This window comes from Lagenorhynchus albirostris, chromosome 21 (assembly GCF_949774975.1).
Source record: "Lagenorhynchus albirostris chromosome 21, mLagAlb1.1, whole genome shotgun sequence".
Lineage (NCBI taxonomy): Eukaryota > Metazoa > Chordata > Mammalia > Artiodactyla > Delphinidae > Lagenorhynchus > Lagenorhynchus albirostris.
The window spans coordinates 34,816,282-34,836,806 of record NC_083115.1 but is presented as its reverse complement, the minus strand read 5'-3'; the positions used below and the strand labels follow the sequence as shown (position 1 = coordinate 34,836,806).

The 20,525-nt window shown below is 38.8% G+C and overlaps 1 protein-coding gene across 1 annotated transcript in view; it reads right to left on the bottom strand.

Annotated features, from left to right (window-relative positions):
* Positions 1 to 20,525, bottom strand: part of TENM3 (teneurin transmembrane protein 3) — a 694,478-nt gene that overhangs the window by 177,674 nt on the left and 496,279 nt on the right. The window contains exon 4 of the mRNA XM_060136352.1: positions 5,604 to 5,841. Within this exon, the coding sequence (XP_059992335.1) occupies positions 5,604 to 5,841 (238 nt within the window). The remainder of the gene's footprint in view (positions 1 to 5,603; positions 5,842 to 20,525) is intronic.

The window sequence follows — 20,525 nt, the reverse complement described above, 5'->3', positions numbered from 1 at the left end:
CAGTATAAGAGAATGGTTTCAGAAACCAAATTATAATGTTGCCAGAGACACATGGATCTTTGAGTAAAACCAGGATCAAATTTATCTTTGCTTGACATTTTTAGTTAATATATGATTTACCTTTAACATTTTACATTTAAGAAATTAAATTTGAACTTTTTGGGAAAAAAAAGTCATTCAACATGCTGACTTCAGTATATGCCCCCTCCTGTTCTCTTGATACTGTGAGAAGAAAATAAAGACGACCATTTTATGTATCATTTCTAGGAGTGACACATTTTGGGGGCCAACAGAAGCTTTCTCTGTGAAGGGGTTGACAAAGGGTTAAATATTTGCTACATGTCGGCAACAGAAACTAGAAAGTTTCAAAGTAGGAGTCACACCTGTATTCAACCAAGGGCTGCCTTTCCACTGCCTCTAACTTGATCTGTTATTATTTACCTTATGTATAAAATAATTTGAACTTACAAAGTAACCTTACTCTTGGGAATAAAACTTCGCAGGGTAGCCATGTGCCTCTTTGCCCATCACAGCCTTGGTTCATGCCTGTAGCTCCGGTGTAACTGTTCACAGTCCCCTTTCACTCTCATATTACCCTAGTTTGATGATCGATTATATGGTTACGATAGAGCACAGGCGCTGAACTAGGGGCTGCAACAGCTGCTGGAATTACGCTCCTCTCATTGAGACAAAAATTTTTAAGCCACAAATTGAAACAAGTCTTAAATATAAACATCTCCTAGCCAATGCCCCTGCATCCCGCATCCGTCTTCCTCTGTCTTCCTATTACTCTTACAACTGGACACATATCCCTCTATGGGCCTTTTAACAAATACCGTAAGTTATTAAAGGTGAAATATTTCAAGAGATCTGGAATCCCTTGATTTTTACTATTCATTAGTATGTAATTTTCGATGAGTTTACGGTTTTTTTTTTTTTTTAAACAAATGGAGATGGTGAGACTCTCAAAGATTAATTAAGAATATCTTAGGACTTCCCTGGTGGCGCAGTGGTTGAGAATCTGCCTGCTAATGCAGGGGACACGGGTTCGAGCCCTGGTCTGGGAAGATCCCACATGCCGCGGAGCAGCTGGGCCTGTGAGCCACAACTACTGAGCCTGCGCGTCTGGAGCCTGTGCTCCGCAACGAGAGGCCCGTGCACCGCGATGAAGAGTTACCCCCGATCACCGCAACTAGAGAAAGCCCTCGCACAGAAACGGAGACCCAACACAGCCAAAAGTAAATATAAAAATAAATGAATAAATAAAAGATTACTATTAAAAAAAAGAATTTCTTATCCTAGATCCACATCTGATTTTGAAGTTTACGTTCAGTAACTTTAGCTTCTTCAGTTTTACCTCTCTTTACTGTACTTTGTGATTTTCTCTTTTCCCACAGGTGTCCTTGGGTTTCCTCAAACTATCTTTAACAAAAGGATATGGCATTACTCAGTAAACTTAAGTCAGTAGATTACCTTCCCAGGTATATTTTACTTACAGCTGTATCTTTAATTACGGAGGACCTTACTACTTACTGCCTTGTTAAAGGTAGCTGGTTACCAGCTTGTAGGTAAAGGTACAATTTTTCAACTGGGAAAGCTCTACCCTGGTACTATACGGCCAGGATGTGTGTGTTGCTGCCTAGACTTCTAATAGGCAAGGCTGACTCAGACCTGATTGTCTTTCCTTTTCCTCAGAACCATTTAGAGTGAAGATAAAAGAGGGGGGGAAAAATGGAGAATATCTTACTTTAGTAAATGATACTTCTGTTTAGGTTTTTTTTTTTTAAAAGATGTAGCAATTGATCTCACGTTAAAGCAGCCCAAGATATCTTGATATTTGAATTAAAAATGCAATAATAAAAAGGTAATTTAATATGCAATTTCATACATTAATAATTAGCAAAGCATTGCTGAGCTACAAGGTAAAAAGCTATGGGAACATCACTAATGAACTATCAAGGCCAAAGTAGACTTCAATAAATGAGACTTTAATAAATCTTTTATTAAATAGCTACACATGAACCACTTGGTTAACATCTAATAGGTAACTACTAAGCTACGTAATTCACATATGTAAGTGAGCAACTTGCAGGCAATTAACTTTCCAATTGCTGAAGGTCAGGATTCTCAATGCGAGTGTCCGTACTGCACCTTTAGGTGGCGCTATCCTGAGGCAAGTGTACACTTTTCTTCAGCCGCTCTATATTCTGGTAGCAGCTATTATTATGTATGGAAGCAGCTGAAGGATAAAATAAACAAAGGATGAGCTATAGGCTATCAGATGCCCTACAAATGAATTATACAAAGTACAAGAAATACTGAGCTCAAAGAAAAGGAGGCTTCAGAAAAGTTCTAAGCAAGTACTGGTGTTCTGTCTAGGCCCTTGTTTTTGTTACTTGTTACTTGTTCAGATTGTTTTTGTTACTTGTTACTTGTTCAGATTGTTACTTTTAGGAGATGATGAGATAATAAGAATATGCTTATAAATGGCAAATGCTTGTTCGCATCTTGATGTAACTCTAGATCTGAAACTCGCTGGAGATGGGCGACCAGAGCTACTCTGTTTAGTGGGTGGAAATGCATGGTACACAATAACATCAACAGTCTCCAGAGGCAGCAATGGCTAAATTCATTAGAGAAAGGACATACACACTTTTATGGAAGCAAGAAACTGCTGGTGAGAAAACATGCTTTTCACTAAATCAAAAGGAAAGCTACTGTTGAAACAGATAGGACACATCTTTTACGTCTTTTGTAAAAGACGTAAGGTGCAAATGACTTGAGATTTTCATGGATTATTACATGCCACTTGTAACCAACTATTATCAGGATATGCTGAAAGGAGAAAAGGGGAAGAGACAAAGAGAAAAAACACCAGAGATCCTTATCTACACAGAACTGAATTTCAATCTTTATAGCTTACATCCTTTAAATGACAGTTTCAGAAAAGTGACAATCAGTAGGAGAGTCTATGTATAAATAGCAATAATTACCAAAGACGAAACTCTACTAGATTAAAAAATAGTCAAAGGCAGACACAAGTCTGGATAAAGTCGTTAACATACTTGAAACTGAGAATCATGCTCAATAGGGAACCTTAACTAAAAAAGGAAAAATCAATGATAAATAAGACTGGTTGTTCACCTCAAGTTCCAGCCAAGCGAGACTATTAAAGAAACCACAGTGGCACTATGTCAGTACAGTGGGAAATTGTGACACCTCTGCCTAGGTTGATTCACTGAGTACCTGCAAGTTGAAATGCCATTTTTTTTGATTAGTAATATTATAAGATGTGAACATTGGAAAAGGAGAAAATAACAAAATCATACTACAGATTGAAAAATTTTAGCATGATGTACAATTTTCAAATTCATTATACTTTCTATATATGTGTGTGAGAATATCAACTGATAGATTTTCTTACTACGTCAATTCATAAAACTATAAAATGTAATTCCATTGATGGTTCACTAACGGTATTGCTTTGAAATGGAATTTCAAATGGTACGGCTTTGAAATCGCCCTGAGAGTGATTTCTCATACGGTCTGAACTTAGAGAAATCAACTACAGTTTCACACGTAGCTACTGTGGGTGTCCTCTAAGGAGCTACTTTCTTCCCTAACTTCCCAGCCACAAATATTCATTAGCACAACATGAGGAATAACAAGAACACACTTATCTTTCCCCCAAGTTATTCCAAATACCTGCTCTATAAGACGTGGCTTCAAGGAATACCAACTTTCCTATCACTGGTTTTTGAGGCTTTTGTGCTAACTACCACGTCCCCTAAATTAAACACATTTCTGATGACCTAACTTGGCATATTTCATAAATATCTGTCAAAACAATTATTGTCAACTACAATGCAATTATCCACATTCAATTTGATGACTCAACTGGAAAATTACTTTTTTCCTAATAAATTTTTTTCCAAATGACAGTAGTGCATCAGTGTTGATTGTTCAGTGTGTGCTAATTAATGACACAGTAAGTTTAGCTCTGCGCTAAGAAGAAAATCTGTGTACGTGATGCTTTGCCTTTAAGTGAAAAACCCTGCTGTTGGCCTACTTCTCCTGCACTTTCTAATTTTTCCCAGAAGAGTGTTCAATATTACAAAATACATAATCAAACCCAACTGCTCTTGGCTGACACTGTAGATGAAAAGACAAGGGCTCTTTGGAAACTTCTTTTTAGGTCAAGAGTAAAAGAAAAGACAGAAATACGTTATTGCTGACAACTAACTGTGAGGACATCCTGCTTGCTCGTCCTCAGGGCAGAATTGGTTTAGATCATGCAATTAATGGCAAAAAAAAAAAAAAAAAAGGAATTTATTCATCATGAGACCCGTTTCTTCACCCAGAAGCTAATTTAAATGCTGACTTTAGCCAGGGGCTCTACGGGGCAGGGCACTCTCCCAGGAGGTCCAGAGCCCTCTGGTTTCTGGCTTTATGTGGTGATGAGTCTTTTTCTCTGAACCTACTGGAACCTTAGGGCAGGAAAGAAATAAATACCAATAGGAGTGTTAGAGGAACACGGCCGCAAAGCTGCCAGTAGGAGACCCATGAGTTAGGGCCCACACTCTTTGCTTGTGTGATGCATGACACAAAGGAGATGCTGACTGTTGAGGTCCTGGCCAAAGGAAGAAGGTAAGATTTTCTGTACCCGGAGATATTTAAAAATGAAATGAATTAGCTCAAAATAGCTCCTACTGACCTACACTCTGTGTGAGCAGGTTGCTAGCTGTGGCCCGAGATGTGCTAGAAGTCATTAAGAACCTCACTGAAGCACCAGCACGTGTCAGAGAAAGAGCACTGAGCTGGCGAAGGTTCTGGAAGCGAAGGGGTCCACAGGCCATGCTGAGAGCGGGCCATGCTGCAGAAATGGGGCAAAATGATTTTGTACAGTTACAGATTCTCAACTGCATGATGAAGACCAGAGGATGGAAATTTCAGGAATCATAAGGAAGAATTTTCGAATAGAATTGTCTAAAAATGAATGGAAATAATGATGGAAGGAACCTTAAAGGTCCCATCTCCCTCATATTGCAAGAAACGAAAATATCCTTAACAAATGGTCCTCTGACTTGTGCTGAAGCATCATCAGTGGGGGTCCACTACGATTTTAGGATGTGATGGACAAAACGGAGTCTGTGAAAAGCAGGGATGTCTGGAACCAAGTAGATGCTCAATATAATCACTGAGTCATGGGACTGAGAAACACATTTACATTTCCATCCTTTTCTCTACATGCCTGATCATCTGTAGATAAGAAAAAAAATGGTAGCAAAGAAAAGTTTCACTGAAGCCATTTATTCTCATCTCTTGTAGGCTAAAAAATGTGTGAAAAGGATAGGAAACTTCATTGGTCCAGCAACTAAAAGAGCACCAGTCATCTGGAACTGTTTCTAGAGAAGACAAAACAGAGAGTATATAAGAATGGTAAATCTCTCTTGGTGAGGAAAGGGTTGGACTAGTTTATCTTTCTATTTCAGATATTTAAAAAATATGGTTTGTTCACTGTTGTCAAACACGCATTCTCCATGCAGGTACATTGTGTGGTCCTAACAATCAAGTACTCTGAAAGTCTCAACTTCAAGGCTTACCTGCTTTCCAGTGGTACATTACTGCCAAGGACCCAGCTGTCCTGCAGCTGGACGGACTCGGGTGTGGTTTGCAGCTCGGCGGGCAAAGCAGCCGGCGGGGCCGGACTCTGGTTCCTCCTATTGGTCAGGGAGTTTCTATTGAGAGAAGTGATGGATGGGTGATGCTGTGCGGAGTGTTGCTTATGGGAAGGCGGCAGAGGCTGCAGGGTGGACTGGCCTTGGTTGTTTGCAGGTTGCTCTGAAAAAAGAAATGGAGACATTATGTTTATGTGTATATGCACATACACATCTATACACACTACCAATTTCTTGGGGATCCACCGTAGATGAATTAGCATTAAAAACTGCATGTAGGGCTTCCCTGGTGGCGCAGTGGTTGAGAGTCCGCCTGCCGATGCAGGGGACACGGGTTCGTGCCCCGGTCCGGGAAGATCCCACATGCCGCGGAGCGGCTGGGCCCGTGAGCCGTGGCCTCTGAGCCTGCGCGTCCGGAGCCTGTGCTCCGCAGCGGGAGAGGCCACGACAATGAGAGGCCCACGTACCGAAAAAAACAACAAAAAACTGCATGTAAATCCATAACCTAATACACTTGCCTATTGTTCTATTAAGCGGGTGTTCAGTGACATTCTCTAAGAGTAAGTTTACCCTTGATACACAAAGTTCTAATTAATATACCACAGATGGTAAAATTGCTTTTGGTTTTAATTTGTTTCAGATTTTTTTTTTCATCTGGTTTTATTAACACCTACAGAAAACAGCATCTGACAGCTCCCCTAATGTGCCCTTAGATTTCAGCTTTTTTAAACAAACCAACCCTGAAATTAAATGGGTAATTTCTGTAGAACACAAAGGTTTTGGAAATGCATATAATCCCTATAATTATTTAATGGAGTTTTTTTAAGCTTTATTTAACTGCAATAAATTATTACAAGCTAGTTGCTAAACAGCAGTAGACTACTCTAGCGCATTTCAAATAAGGCAGATCTGCACTGTGATCTACTAATAGACGCTAAGTATTCTTTAGCAGAAGGTCACTGTGTGAAGCAGATGTTGTTTCATGGATATTTAACAGACTGAATCACAGCTGATTACAACGTCAGAAGACTCATATACTTAATGACTGTTACATCCATTAGAACACATGCAGAACAGATTTTCCAATTTCACAGTATGCAGTAGAACTACATTTTGGTGTAAGTCATAAGTGATCAGAGCGACTCATGCCACTATGTCAGTGGTACAAATATTTTGTTCTAAACCGGAATCATAAAGGATCCAGCAACTTCAAAATATAAACACAACAGTGGGTTGTAACCAGGAAAAAATTCTCTAAAGCTAATAAGTCATAAGTTAAAATACGCAAATGAATGGAACATTTGAGACCCACTTCTCATTCTCATTACCTAGCTTTGGACATGCTAGAATGCACAAATACTACATTTTAGCCAACAGACAGATGACTCCTTAATTTAATGCTAAACTTATTATGGTTCTGCACAAATAAGATGTCAATTTTTGACTAACTTCAGTTCAGAGTGCAATATAATTTTAAAGTGTTGTATTAAATCATGCTATTAATATAAATGCACATATTAAAAGAGAACAGGAAACACAGGGACTATCTTTCATCTACAGTGTGAACTCCAGCAGTGATTGTTAACACAGTCTAACATTGTAATTCTGGTTGCATGAAATGGATACATGATATGTAAGAGTTTGAATACATAGTATCAAACCTCTTTACAGGGTACAACAATTAAAATTACTCCTCCCACAGTGTATAATATTAGTAACACCATGTTTCCAGGGGTCTCTAATAATCTGTATCATATCATTTAACAACTAGTAATTTCTTACTCCTGAAATGAGGGACAGATATCACACCCAAATCTATGAAACCGAGTTGCTTCCTTGTACAGTCACTATTCTTGAAGATTTCCATTCTGGAAACTATAGAAATCTTACTTGGTCCACTGTCTTGGTGCTCATGAAAAGTTACGGAAGTCTAATTCTCAGTTAAAGTGAAATTAGCCTTTGAAGACATGGCAGGGTTAATAAAATAGCGCATACAGTTTTAATCGTGTGAGAATAAAAGAAACAGTTTAAAATTCATGTAAGATTTATTATTCAGGTATCATTTAACTACTTAGCTTTGCTGTTCTTAGCATCAGTGCACATGATTAGAATCTCTATAGATGTCTTTAAGGAACATTTCAAGAAGCTGTTTATAAGATGACATATAATAAGCTACAGTTACGGACTTCCCTGGTGGCACAGTGGTTAAGAATCCGCCTGCCAATGCAGGGGACACGGGTTCGATCCCTGGTCGGGGAAGATCCCACATGCCACAGAGCAACTAAGCCCGTGTGCCACAACTACTGAGCCTGCACTCTAGAGTCCGCGAACCACAACTACTGAATTTGTGTGCTGCAACGAGAAGCCACCGCAATGAGAAGCACAACGAAGAGTAGCCCCCGCTCGCCGCAACTAGAGAGAAAGCCCACGCACAGCAACGAAGACCCAAACACAGCCAAAAAATGAATGAATAAATAAATAATAAAATTACTTAAAAAAAAAATAAGCTACAGTTACGAGGGCCTAGACAAGGTCGGCCTCATAACAAAGAGAGAAAGAAGAGAAACATTTCATACATAACAATACATAACAAGAGAAACAATACATAACAAAGTATTAAGACTGTGCCTAGAAAGAAGCAGATGACTCCATGTTTTTAAGTACAGCTCCATGAAAGAATGGTTTTATATTATAGATAGGTTACATAGAATAAATGATATATCAGATATTATACTATGTCGAGGGAAGAGCTGTGTCGTAGAAGTCAGGGTACCAAATTTACTTCCTAACTCTGTCAGTCATCATCATAGTGAGCCTCTGTTTCTTCAACTGTAAGGTGGGAAATATTGCTTGCCTAAAAGTTTGTTAGGGTTTTTCATAGCATCTTACAAAAACCCGAACGAACTTTTTGGACAGTCCAATACCACTGTCCCATCCAGGTATTAGTGCAATCTAAAGATTCAATGAAATGCACTCATTCATTCATTTATTCACACACGTCGTCATTCATCCCACAGGCATTTATCAACCTTCTATGTTCTAAGGATCTGCTAAGTCAGTAACAGATGAAAGCACTGTGTAAATGATAAAGCATTATAAATATTAAGATTGTTACTGAAACATTAAAAGATTTAAGGTCTGTTATATATTTCATTATGTTGAACTTAAGATTCTTATTCTTTTTTAGTTTTTAAAAAAATTTTATTTTTTATTGAAGTATTGTTGAGTTACAATGTTGTGTTAGTTTCTGGAAGATTCTTATTCTTAAATCAAAATATAAATCGTGGGTTAAAACCTTCCATTTGAGGTTTTGAAACTAATTAGTTTCTGCTGCTGCTTTCTCTGGATTACTCATTCCTTTTGCAAGTATTCGTTAGGAACTTGCAATGTGCAAGACATCACGTAAACATCCTTCCTTTTTCCAGTTGTCTGAGGTTATTTCAGCACACGTGTTCTGTCTGCTGGGACCTCTTTTGATTTGACTACCTAATTAGGAGGACTACCAATAACACAAATCCAGATCATGAAAGCTAGGTTCAATCTTAAATTTGATGGAGGGCTTCCCTGGTGGCGCAGTGGTTGGGAGTCCGCCTGCCGATGCAGGGGACACGGGTTCGTGCCCCGGTCCGGGAGGATCCCACGTGCCGCGGAGCGGCTGGGCCCGCGAGCCATGGCCGCTGAGCCTGCGCGTCCGGAGCCTGTGCTCCGCAGCGGGAGAGGCCACAGCAGTGAGAGGCCCGCGTACCGCAATAAATAAATAAAATTTGATGGAACGGAATAAGTGCAGAGTCTGAGCGAGATGGGGTGGATGGCCAGGAATTTAAATTCTGACGAATCACAAACAGAAGCAAATCCAAGGATCCGGTGGGAGGTCAACGCTAGTTCTAGAGATTCTGGCTTACAGGACGTGAGAAGCAGCTGGCGTATGCATTTATTGCTACCGACTTAGTCAAGATAGATTACTTTTATAAAGTATAACAAGATAAAATAAAATTGAACATAGTCAGAGAGGAAGATAGAATAAAAGAAAACTGAAAGTGGGAAAGATAAAGCCAGATATGAGGTGAGTGGACAAAATGCCTGCTGTATATAGTTCTACACATTTTTAGAGGAAGGTACAAATCTGGCTCTAAATTACCTTGCTGCAAAGAGGGAAAAGAGGGAAACATGATCAGTTACATGATTTGAAGTGTTTTTAAGATCAAAAAGTTTGCTTAAGAAAAGTACTGAGAATAGAGAGAACATTCTCTTTTCACCTCATAGGAAGACAGATGAATACCCAGGGAAGTTCTATGACCAAGGTCCAAGGTGGGCACAAGGAAACAAGAACAGGGCTTGGACTTGGAGACCAGCACTTAGAACCTAATAGAGGTGGGCAGATCCACCCAAGGACAGCCGAAACATCAACCGTAGCCTTTGCTTTAAGCTAAGCCGCTGGTACAGGCTTTGCATAGGCTTGAGAAAAAGTTTCAGACGAGACCTCACAGAGTCACCAAGTTCAGTGTTCCTGAAACATAGCTCTGAACATGTCATTTTATTCCTGGAAAACTACAAAGGCGTTTTGCCTATAAAACATAAAGTGAACTCTAAAGGTGAATGTGATCCTTGTTCAAGATATTTTTGCAAACGTTACCCCCATGAATCTCTTGATGTATCCCTGTTCTAGTCAAGCTTGCTGTACGCACTATATCTCCACCACAGCTTTCCACTTCTGTACAGTGGCTTCTATTTGAAACACATGTTCCTCCAACTTTCTATATCCAAACCCTGTGTATTTCAAGCTCTCAGAATGATGACAGCCCTTCTGTTTTCTTCAAGTAGAAATCAGTTATTTCTCCTGAGTCTTCTTAGAGTCTTTTATCTTTCGTCTCTTTTTCTTTTTTAAAATAAATGTATTTATCTTATTTTATATATTGTTGGCTGTGCTGGGTCTTTGTTGCTGTGTGCAGGCTTCCTCTAGTTGCAGCGAGCAGGGGCCACTCTTCGTTGCGGTGCGCAGGCTTCTCATTGCGGTGGCTTCTCTTGTTGCGGAGCACAGGCTCTAGGTGCGCAGGCTTCAGTAGTTGTGGTTCGCGGGCTCAGTATTTGTGGCGCACGGGCTTAGTTGCTCTGCGGCGTGTGGGATCTTCCTGGACCAGGGCTCGAACCCGTGTCCCTGCATTGGCAGGCAGATTCTTAACCACTGCTCCACCAGGGAAGTCCCTTTTATCTTTCTTTTCCACAGCTCTTTTCACTTTTCCCTCTGTATTATACTACTTTTATAGGTTTCATGTCCCCTGTTAGACTCTCTGTGGAGAGTCACCTTGGAACCCCTAAGGACCACACGATGATAGATACTCAGTAAATATCTGTTGAATGAATGACTATTGGTGAAGAAGTCAATGAAGGGGGAGTTGAAGTAGAAAGTGGGGCCTGCTCATATTGCCTTTTCTTTTCTTTTACTGAAATATAGTTGATTTACAATGCTGCGTTAGTTTCAGGTGTACAGCAAAGTGGTTCAGTTACACATCTGTATTGCCTTTAATTCTAAGGTAATTTGCAAACGTCTTATTTCCCCAACTAAATTCTTAGATCCTGAAAGGCAGGGACTCTAATTTAAAGCTCTTTGGATTTTTCAGTACCTTCACTAAGCCTTGTGCTTCAAAGACTCCTAAAAATATGCTGAATGATTGGTGATACTTATGAAATAACAGGACCTTGGGAGGGGGGTGTCATCTCATCCAGGCAGGTACCATGTAACTCACTACAGAAACTGGTTTTTCAGAATATTTCTTTTCAATCGTGGCAGATGTTCCAATATTTTAAATCTACCTTTTAAGATGTGTGAATAATAGAGCAATTACCTAAAATATACAAGAATATGTAAGATATAAATATATAAGATATGAAACAATACATAAAATATGTATTATAATTTGCCAAGTATAGTACGTTTTCCTTATATTTTAAAGCTTATGATTAAAAATCCTCCAAATTAGATATTTTAGAAAAGATGTAGGTTATTTTTTCCAAGTGGTCTTCCCTACTTTTTTTTAAAAAAATTAAATTCTTGGCACTATGCTTACTGGAAATTATACACTGTACCTAACTAGTGCTGTTTCTTTCAGTCTATCTTTCTTTGTTCAAGTGCCTACCGCTCATAGAACATTCATGAAAGCCTGATAGCTGCTTGTTTTTATTTGATAAACTGGACACAAATGATAGCAGATCTCTGTTGAAATTCACATTATAGTAATAAACATTAGACAGACTAGACTTCACTCATTGTGCTCAGCTCTTTGCCACCAAAGAAGTTAGCTCTTTGACAGAACATTGAAGGCCATCCCATTAAACCTATCAGCTGGGGGTAAGCCTGGATCATAACATACACAGTAAGGTGTGCCGCCTACTAGACCACACAAAGCTATTTGACAATGCAGTAGATTCCAGTTTAATCAAATTATAAAACCCAATTCCAAGCAAATGAAGGCATATTCACTGAGCTCCACAGGGGGAAGAAAAGAAACTTTTGACCACTTTCCTGGATAGCAACTCTGCTGTATGAGCCAGTGAGGTGGAGGGGCCGCAGAGACAAATGACAATAAACATGGGAGACTTATTTTTCATGGGGTGTTTTCTTGAATAAGTTACATAGCTCTCTGAGCTTCATTTATTTTATAGTGCTTATTTAAAGGAATCTAAAAATACAGGGCCTGACATACAGTAAGTGCTAAAGGCAACTTATTAAGCTGGAAGAAACAGCCATCTTCAGGGCAGAACATCATGAGGGAAAACAAAGTAACTCAAGAGCCTTGTCCGCGAGAAGCAAGAACACACTATCCAATATCTCTGAAGAGGAAACGTCTTTCCTTTAACAGGCAACAAAGCAAGAATCGGAAATATCACAGACATCAAAAATAAACTAATGTCTTGGCAGTTCCCAGAGAAGAGGGAATCTGATCTCTTAGTCATGAAGTTCAGCGGGTCTCTTTTTTCCATCTACTATAACCACAGAATCATGACAAGAATTTGAAAAAAAAAAGGAACATCTTTTTTTTTTTAACCTAACTGGGCATATTTGCTGGTTTGAATTTTTTTTTTTTAATTAAAAGCCACTACAGGCAGCTTCCGGACAGCTAGGTGCAATTCAGTCCAGCTGTCTCTGGTTCACAGCCTTGGGCTGAGGTCTTCGGGGGCCAGAGTGGAAATGGACTTTCAAACAGGAAAGTGGGGAGAGAAAATAATAGCTGCTGGGAGATACAAATACCTTTGTGTGGGTGCATGTCCACATGTGCCCCTTAAGGCTTTGGTGGGCTGGCTACAAATGTCCCCAGGGAAGAAGCACTCTATTTTGGAAGGGAGATGGAAGGCTAGGGGCTGACAGCTGTGCTGCTTTAAGATAATTGTTTGCAGTTTGAGTGGAGTGTGCTAACAAAAGACAAATGGGTGATGGAAGATGGAGGGCTGGAGAGAGGGAGGGGGAGGGAGGGAAGGGAGGGGGAAGGAGGGGGAGGGAGATGAAGGACAGGGGATGAGGCTGGGGGAAGGGAAGAGAACCAAGGAAGAACAGAAACGTTTTTAATTTGACTGAACTACTAGAGAACCGGAGAAGCATTCCTCCTGTGGCTTGAGAATTCTTGGATACCAAAGACAGTGAGTTGAATGTACGAATAAACTCTGGTTCTGGGCCCCCCAGGAATTTACAAGATGCATAGACCGTGTAGAACTAGACAAACATTTAGAAGGAGACACACCCGTTGACTGGGGATTAGCAATGGTGGGGTTAAAGCCTTTGTTTCTCTACCACCAAATTCATTCATTCTCACTTTACTTCCTGGCTGTATCTTTACCTTCTCCCACCTGTCTCAAGCAAAACTGAAGTTTCCTGCAAAACTGACCTCTTTCGTAAAACAGGCCACCAAAACAAAACTTGTAAAACACTTTGCTGTTGTATATTTTATTACCATATTAATTTTTTTTACTGAAGTACAGTTGATTTACAATATTTCATTAGTTTCAGGTGTACAGCATAGTGATTCAGGTTTTTTTTTTCTCTTTTGCAGATTCTATTCCATTATAGTTTATTACAAGATATTGGTATAACTTCCTGTGCTATACAGTAAATTCTTGTTGCTAATCTATTTTATGTGTAGTAGTTTGTATCTGTGAATCCCATACTCCCAATTTATCCCTCCCTCCCTCTCCCCTTTGGTAGCCATAAGTTTGTTTCCTATGCCTGTGAGTCTGTTTCTATTTTGTATATAGATTTATTTGTATTATGTTTTAGACTCCAATATAAGTGATACCATAGAGTATTTGTCCTTCTTTGTCTGATTTATTTCACTAAGCATAATATTTTCTAGGTCCATCCACGTTACTGCAAACGGCAATATTTCATTCTTTTTGAAGGCTTAGTAATATTCCACTGTAGATATATACACCATCTTCTTAAGCCAACCGTCTGTCAATGGGTACTGAGGTTGTTTCCATGTCTTGGCTGTTGTAAACAGTGCTGCTACTGACCAGGGCTTGGAGTGGACGCTCCAAGTATACAAGGACCAAATCATAGATAGCTTTTGCGTTTGAAAATCCCAATGTAATTCTTAGATTTAGCTTATTCTTTTGTTCCATTATCAGCTAACTCAGTGGCCTTACAGAAGTTGCTTTTCCTTGATTTTCTAATGGTAAATTTTTCTACTGGTAAAAATGGTAAACACCTTCCTCATCTGGCTACATTTCAGGAGCTATTAGGAAAGGCATATTATAAATACAAAGTATTTTATGACACTGAAAAGAGGACATTACATTAAAAATATCTCCTTTGCTCAGAAAATATCATATACATTGCAGACATTTAGTTGACATTACATCCCTATGGAGAAAAAAATTAAGTAGCAAGAATTTTCCTCACAAATGGGAAAAACTTGAGTTAAGAAAATATGTGTACTTAGTCATACCACAACTCAGTGGAGCCCAAATTGAACGAAAACATTTACATATTCAAGGTGCTTTCTTCTCCTTTCTCACCCCCATCCTCCATACTATAATAAAAAGATAAGAAATGGTATAATGGAAATTAGAGAAGAGAGACCTCACCTCACTCAGAAAATCACTTTCACATAAACTTGCTCCTCTGGTTCATTGTTTTATCTAGCGATGCTCACACAAGCCAGGTATTTGAAAGGGAACTGTCCATTTACATAGCTCTGCAAGCCTTTGGTTAAAATACGGCACTGTGTAAAAACTGTCACCACAGTATCTGTCACTGAAACATTTCTGACAGTTGCACACAAATCAAATGAAAATTTAAAATGTGCTTTAAAAACCATAAAATACTATAAACATAAACAGCATTGTTCTCATCACCTTCACCATCAGACTACTGATTGTAAGGCTATTTATATAAAGATATTTGAGTATGAAAAACCTTGAAGATACACAAGAAGATGTAAAAGGAAGATTTGTACTGGCCAGATGGCATTATTTAATCAGCACACGTGAACTGGTTTACTGTTCTTACTGAGTTAGTGAGAATTTGGTTCCGTTTCTTTACGGTCATTCCTTGCAACGAGGATTAGAAGAAATCATCAAGGGCTGAGTCTTTTCAACCTTTGTATTCTTTTTTCTTTGAGAGTCCGCTGTATTTTCTGTTTCTAGCAATGTGGCAACCTGGATTAGCTGTCAACTCCCTTGCTATGAAATATCCAGAATTGCTGGGTGAAATATAGTAAATACCTTTTGGACGATTTCATTCAGTGTATCTATTGTCTAACATTTGCCAGGCTCTGTTGCAGGCATTGAGGATATAGCAGTGAACAAAACAGCCAACAATCTTAGCCCACCAGTGGAACGTGAACTTTAGATTAATATAACTGAATTAGAAAGAAAGGATGGGCCAGAAACAGAGGGGAGAGGAAAACTGTTAAGTGCACATGAGCCAACACTGTAGCTTCCCTGGGGAGACCTGCCAATCTCTGTAATATTTCAACGTACAAGCAAGCGTCAAGAATTCATGCCTCAGCTGCTACTGAGACCCCTACATTCAGCCTGGACACGTAAAGTGCTATACCCTCAGTCTAAGAGTAGACTTAAAAAACCTTCTCATCGCAGAAAGACAATAAGGAATCTTGCTGTGCTGTCTTGAACCCGGATGGGGAAGAAAACAACTTGTAAAAATTTCAGCCGGTAGCCTGGGCTTCTCTGGAGTCGGAGTATGAAGTTGAAACTTTTACTATCAACATAGTTCTGCGACCCCCAAGCCAAGAAATTAATATTAAAAGTGGTGCTCCTCAGCAACACTACCCCCCTCTCCCCAAGGACGCAGAAGAAGCAAATGCAAAACTGTTTGGAAGAATACGCTCTCAACTCAAGTCACAAAGGATTTCCACAGAAAAAACCCTACTTTCAATGAATTTACTGTCTAAAATTACAAAACTTAAGAGGAAACATCTACCTTGAGTCAAAATCTACAGACAAAAAAAAAGCAAAAATTTATCTCCCTGAACTTCCGATAATATGGCCATAAGATAAAACAGTAAGTATGTTTAGAATGATTACAGATTTAAAAGAAATTAGGAACATGAGAATAAGAGACCATGAAAAAAGAAGGAGCGGTTACAAAAAAAGGTAGAATGTGTTTGCAGACACTGAAGTTAGAAACTTACTGGGTGGTTCAAACAATACATTAAATACAACTGTAGAGAGTACCAGTGAGTTGGAAAAGAGATCTGGGAAAATCACTCAGATGGCATCAGAAAGACCAAGACTGCTTAAATATGAAAGAGTAATTCAAAGACAAAAAAAGAAAGAAAGAAGCCTCAATATACATTCAGTGGGAATTCCAGAAGGCGAGAATAGAGTTTTCTTCGGAGCTACTTAAACAGCTTTCTACAAAGTTCCTAATATCACACACATGGCTGTCAAATTCTAGAGAACGTAAATGTATTCCTCTCTCTTTCATGTCATATGAATTATCTCTGCTATTCTCTTTTTTGTTACTGTCAAGCACCCTAACCTACTTTAGTGGGTGGAAGCAAATGGAAATGGCTATCTTCTGCTTGTTAAAGTAGTTCCTCTTTCAATATACTTAACGCCAATAATGCCACAGACACATTATCCTCTACAGAATTCTTAGTTTTCCATAACCATTTTTTTTTACAGAATCATACATAAAACTTACATATGCATAGAAAAATGGATCTAAATACCTTTTGAATGTCTCAGTATACGTTTCAGGATATCCTTCTACCCATTTAAAAAATATTTTACCTGAGAGAGTAAGCAAAAAAGGAAAAATCTGTCCCAATCTTGACAAGGAAGAACTGCTGACATACAATCAACAGACGCTTTTCTCTCCTCTCTGATTTCCTAATGGACATTTGATTTTAGTGCAATTAAATTTTACTGACTTGAAATGGAGTATATGGTATGATATGAATAAAGCACATTTTGGAATATGGATAAGAATAGGCTGGAAGGCAACTAAAAGCTATTACTATGTGATAATGGCTTACAAAGAATAAGAAAAGTGAACTGAACGTCCCACGTAATGCAGAATTTGTTATGCTATTCAGATAACGTATTCTTTATCACAAAGAAAATGTCCGGTATAGAAGGAAAAGTACTAGAAAAGGAAACAGGAGACGTAGGGTTGAGTACCTGCTTTATCCGACTAAACATAACCACATATAAACCAACTAACTTCTGGGCCTCAGTTTCTCTCCTCCTCAAAGAATAGTGCTGGTGGCGGGGCGGATGGGTCATGCAGTGAATTCTAAAGCTTTTAGCTTTATTTCAGGCACTATACAATATTTTCTTGAAACATATTAGTGTATGTTATAAATATTAAAAATTTAAGGTAATTAAAAAACCTCATCATAGTATCTTAAGTTATACACGTAAAACATTTAAGGGACATATAGTAAAAAAAATTACTTCACTTCAAATGTAAACACGAAAACTCTACCATATTAATTCTTATCATAAATACTCTACCATATTATCTTATGTTATAAATACTGAAAATAATTTTTTTTCTAAATAAAACACTGTTACCTTATGTTGTAACTAGTAACATCTTAAGGTACATATAATTAAAATCATTTTATACCAAATTTCAATTTACTTCAGATTTCAATTGTTAAAACTGCTTGTGAAAACAGCTATGTAAAAAGTCAGAATGGAACTTTCAAACTTAAATAAAACTGACCTGTTTTTGAAAAGTTATGATGACAATTATAATACATTTAAAAAATTACAGCTAATTAATCAATTATGGGAAAAAGAGTCAGCCTACTTTACCTGAACCTTTTTCTAATTTTATTTTATTTTATTTTATTTGCGGTACGCGGGCCTCTCACTGTTGTGGCCCCTCCCGCTGCGGAGCACAGGCTCCGGACGCGCAGGCTCAGCGGCCATGGCTCACGGGCCCAGCCGCTCCGCGGCATGTGGGATCCTCCCGGACCGGGGCAGGAAGCCGTGTCCCCTGCATCGGCAGGCGGACTCTCAACCACTGCGCCACCAGGGAAGCCCTAATTTTTATTTTTTAAAATATTTCCGGAACTATAGGAAAAATAAGTGACTAGAGAATACAGAGAAAGTACCCAGCAACCCTGCTGCTCTGGTCCCCCCCCCCCGCCAAATATTAATTTTGCCGTTGATCTTCTTCCTTCGCATATTATTTGATATCATATTTGTTATGTGGCAGTTTATTGAGTCCACATTGTCTGTCGATGTCTTACATAGAAATAGAATGGAATTTTTAGTTTCCTTCCAATCATATTATGGCCTCTAAGCAGAGGTGTGTGTTATCACAAACATTAAACATTACCTAGAGGCAACATGGACCGAATGGAACCCACTGAATCCTTCCCATTCTTGGCATTTGCAGTGAGGGTGATCTGTTAAGTGGAAACCATGCTATGATGCTCTTTGATTAAAAAGGAAATAGAGTCGTAGTTTAAGCTGACATATGCAAACTTGCTGAATTCCCTTCTCTGTCATTATTAATTTGGGGATAATGTGTGTGTGTGTGTGTGTGTGTGTGTGTGTGTGTGTGTGTGTGTGTATGCATAACACTAAAAGCTTCTTCCCAATAAACATTTTTCTGCTGCTTTAATGACTGAGCACCAATGGAGAGCAGGACGGTAGAGTGAAAAGAATACTAAATCTGGGAGATATAATGAAAACCAGTATCAAAATGAGATCATGCATAGGAAAGTGTTCCATAAACTGCGAAGTGAGGCGCTGTTATTGTTTGGGAGATCAACGATATGTATTTTCTGAGGCTTCGTTGCACCTTTAAAAATGGTGAGCATGAAAAAAAAAATGGTGAGCATGATTTGTTCAGGCTGGAAGCCTGTGTCTTCCTATAGGATGCTAATTGCCTCTAGAAGCCTTCCTCTCAAAATAGAGTTTAAAAAGAAGCTGGTGACTGAGATACCCTCTCACAGATCTTCTGATCTTTTATTTCATGAGTCTACAGATTTTTTAATGCCAGTTGATTAAAATTTTCCATAGAAGAGGTAAGTAAGCAATAGATTTACAGCAGAGAAGAATAAGAAAGACCTGGACTATTAGTCTGCTCGTGCTGCCATAATGAAATACCGCACATGGGGTGACCTTAGCAACGGCAGTTGAGTTTCTCATGGCTCTAGAGGCTAGAAGTCCCAGATCGAGGTCCAGCAGAGTCATTTTCCCGGGAGGGTTCTATTACTGACGAGCAGGAAGAGAACCCTCCTGTGTCCTCACAGGGCTGGAGAGAGAGCTCTCTGGCGGCTCTTATCTGAACACTAATCCTATCAGACCAAGCCTCACCCTTACCATCTCATTTAACCTCAGTTACTTCGTTAGAGGGCCTATCTCCAAATACAGTTATGGGGGGGCTTAGGGGCTTATGAATTTGGGGGTAGGGGAGGACACGAACATTCAGTCCCTAACACCTGGGTTCAAGCTCCCTGTCTGATATTTAGTAACTGTGCAACTCTGAGCAAATCAATTGCATGTTCAAATTCTCTGATTCCTCATCTCTAAAATGGGGGTGAAATGTGGGGATTAGAAGAGATAATGTCTCTTAATTTCCAGACTTTACCCATTTATTCAAATAAAGCAATAAAATTATTTTAATCCTTTTTTTTTAGGCCAGAGAAGATGTTTATGTGTGAGTATGCCCATAAGGTAATTTCCTTCTACAGGGATGTCTTTAAAAACATTCTCTTCTCATTTCTAAATTCATAAAGGCAAATATACACCTAATTATTTTTCTATAGTGTCTCTTAATATCATTCAATTAGAGTGTTTTCTTAGGATAACGTATCACTAGCATAAAAGATGGAAAGAAACGTACATCATTAGAGAAATAATTCCCTGTATTTGCAGGGTGGCTGGCTAAAATGTATTTCGATCCTGCAGACTGAACTCATACTTTAAGTACTGAATTATATTCTTTGCATTTAAAGCAACACACTAGGAAATGATGTTCCCACGGAAACACGTGAAAATGTAAAGATGAATGAAACAACTTTATGTTTTACGGCATTTACTTTGAAAATCTGATTAAGATAGATGTCTTCAGCTCATAATTCTTCAATGTCACAGTCATAGTTCCCATCAGCAAGATGTTTTAAAGGCTTTCGATTAATATTGCATGCCAGAACTGAAATTACATCCTTTGTCGTTTAGTTCTTAATGGTGCAAGTGATAGCTATCAAGCAGTGTTATATGAAGCGTGTGTGATTTTTATTGCAGGCTGTTTTCACAAATCTTTATCAGGTTTCACAAAGGCTGCTTGGGGTTTACAATAAATATGTCCTTCTGCTGAAAACTATACTGATTCTTAAAAGTGAGGTGAAACTTGGATTATTAGAATGT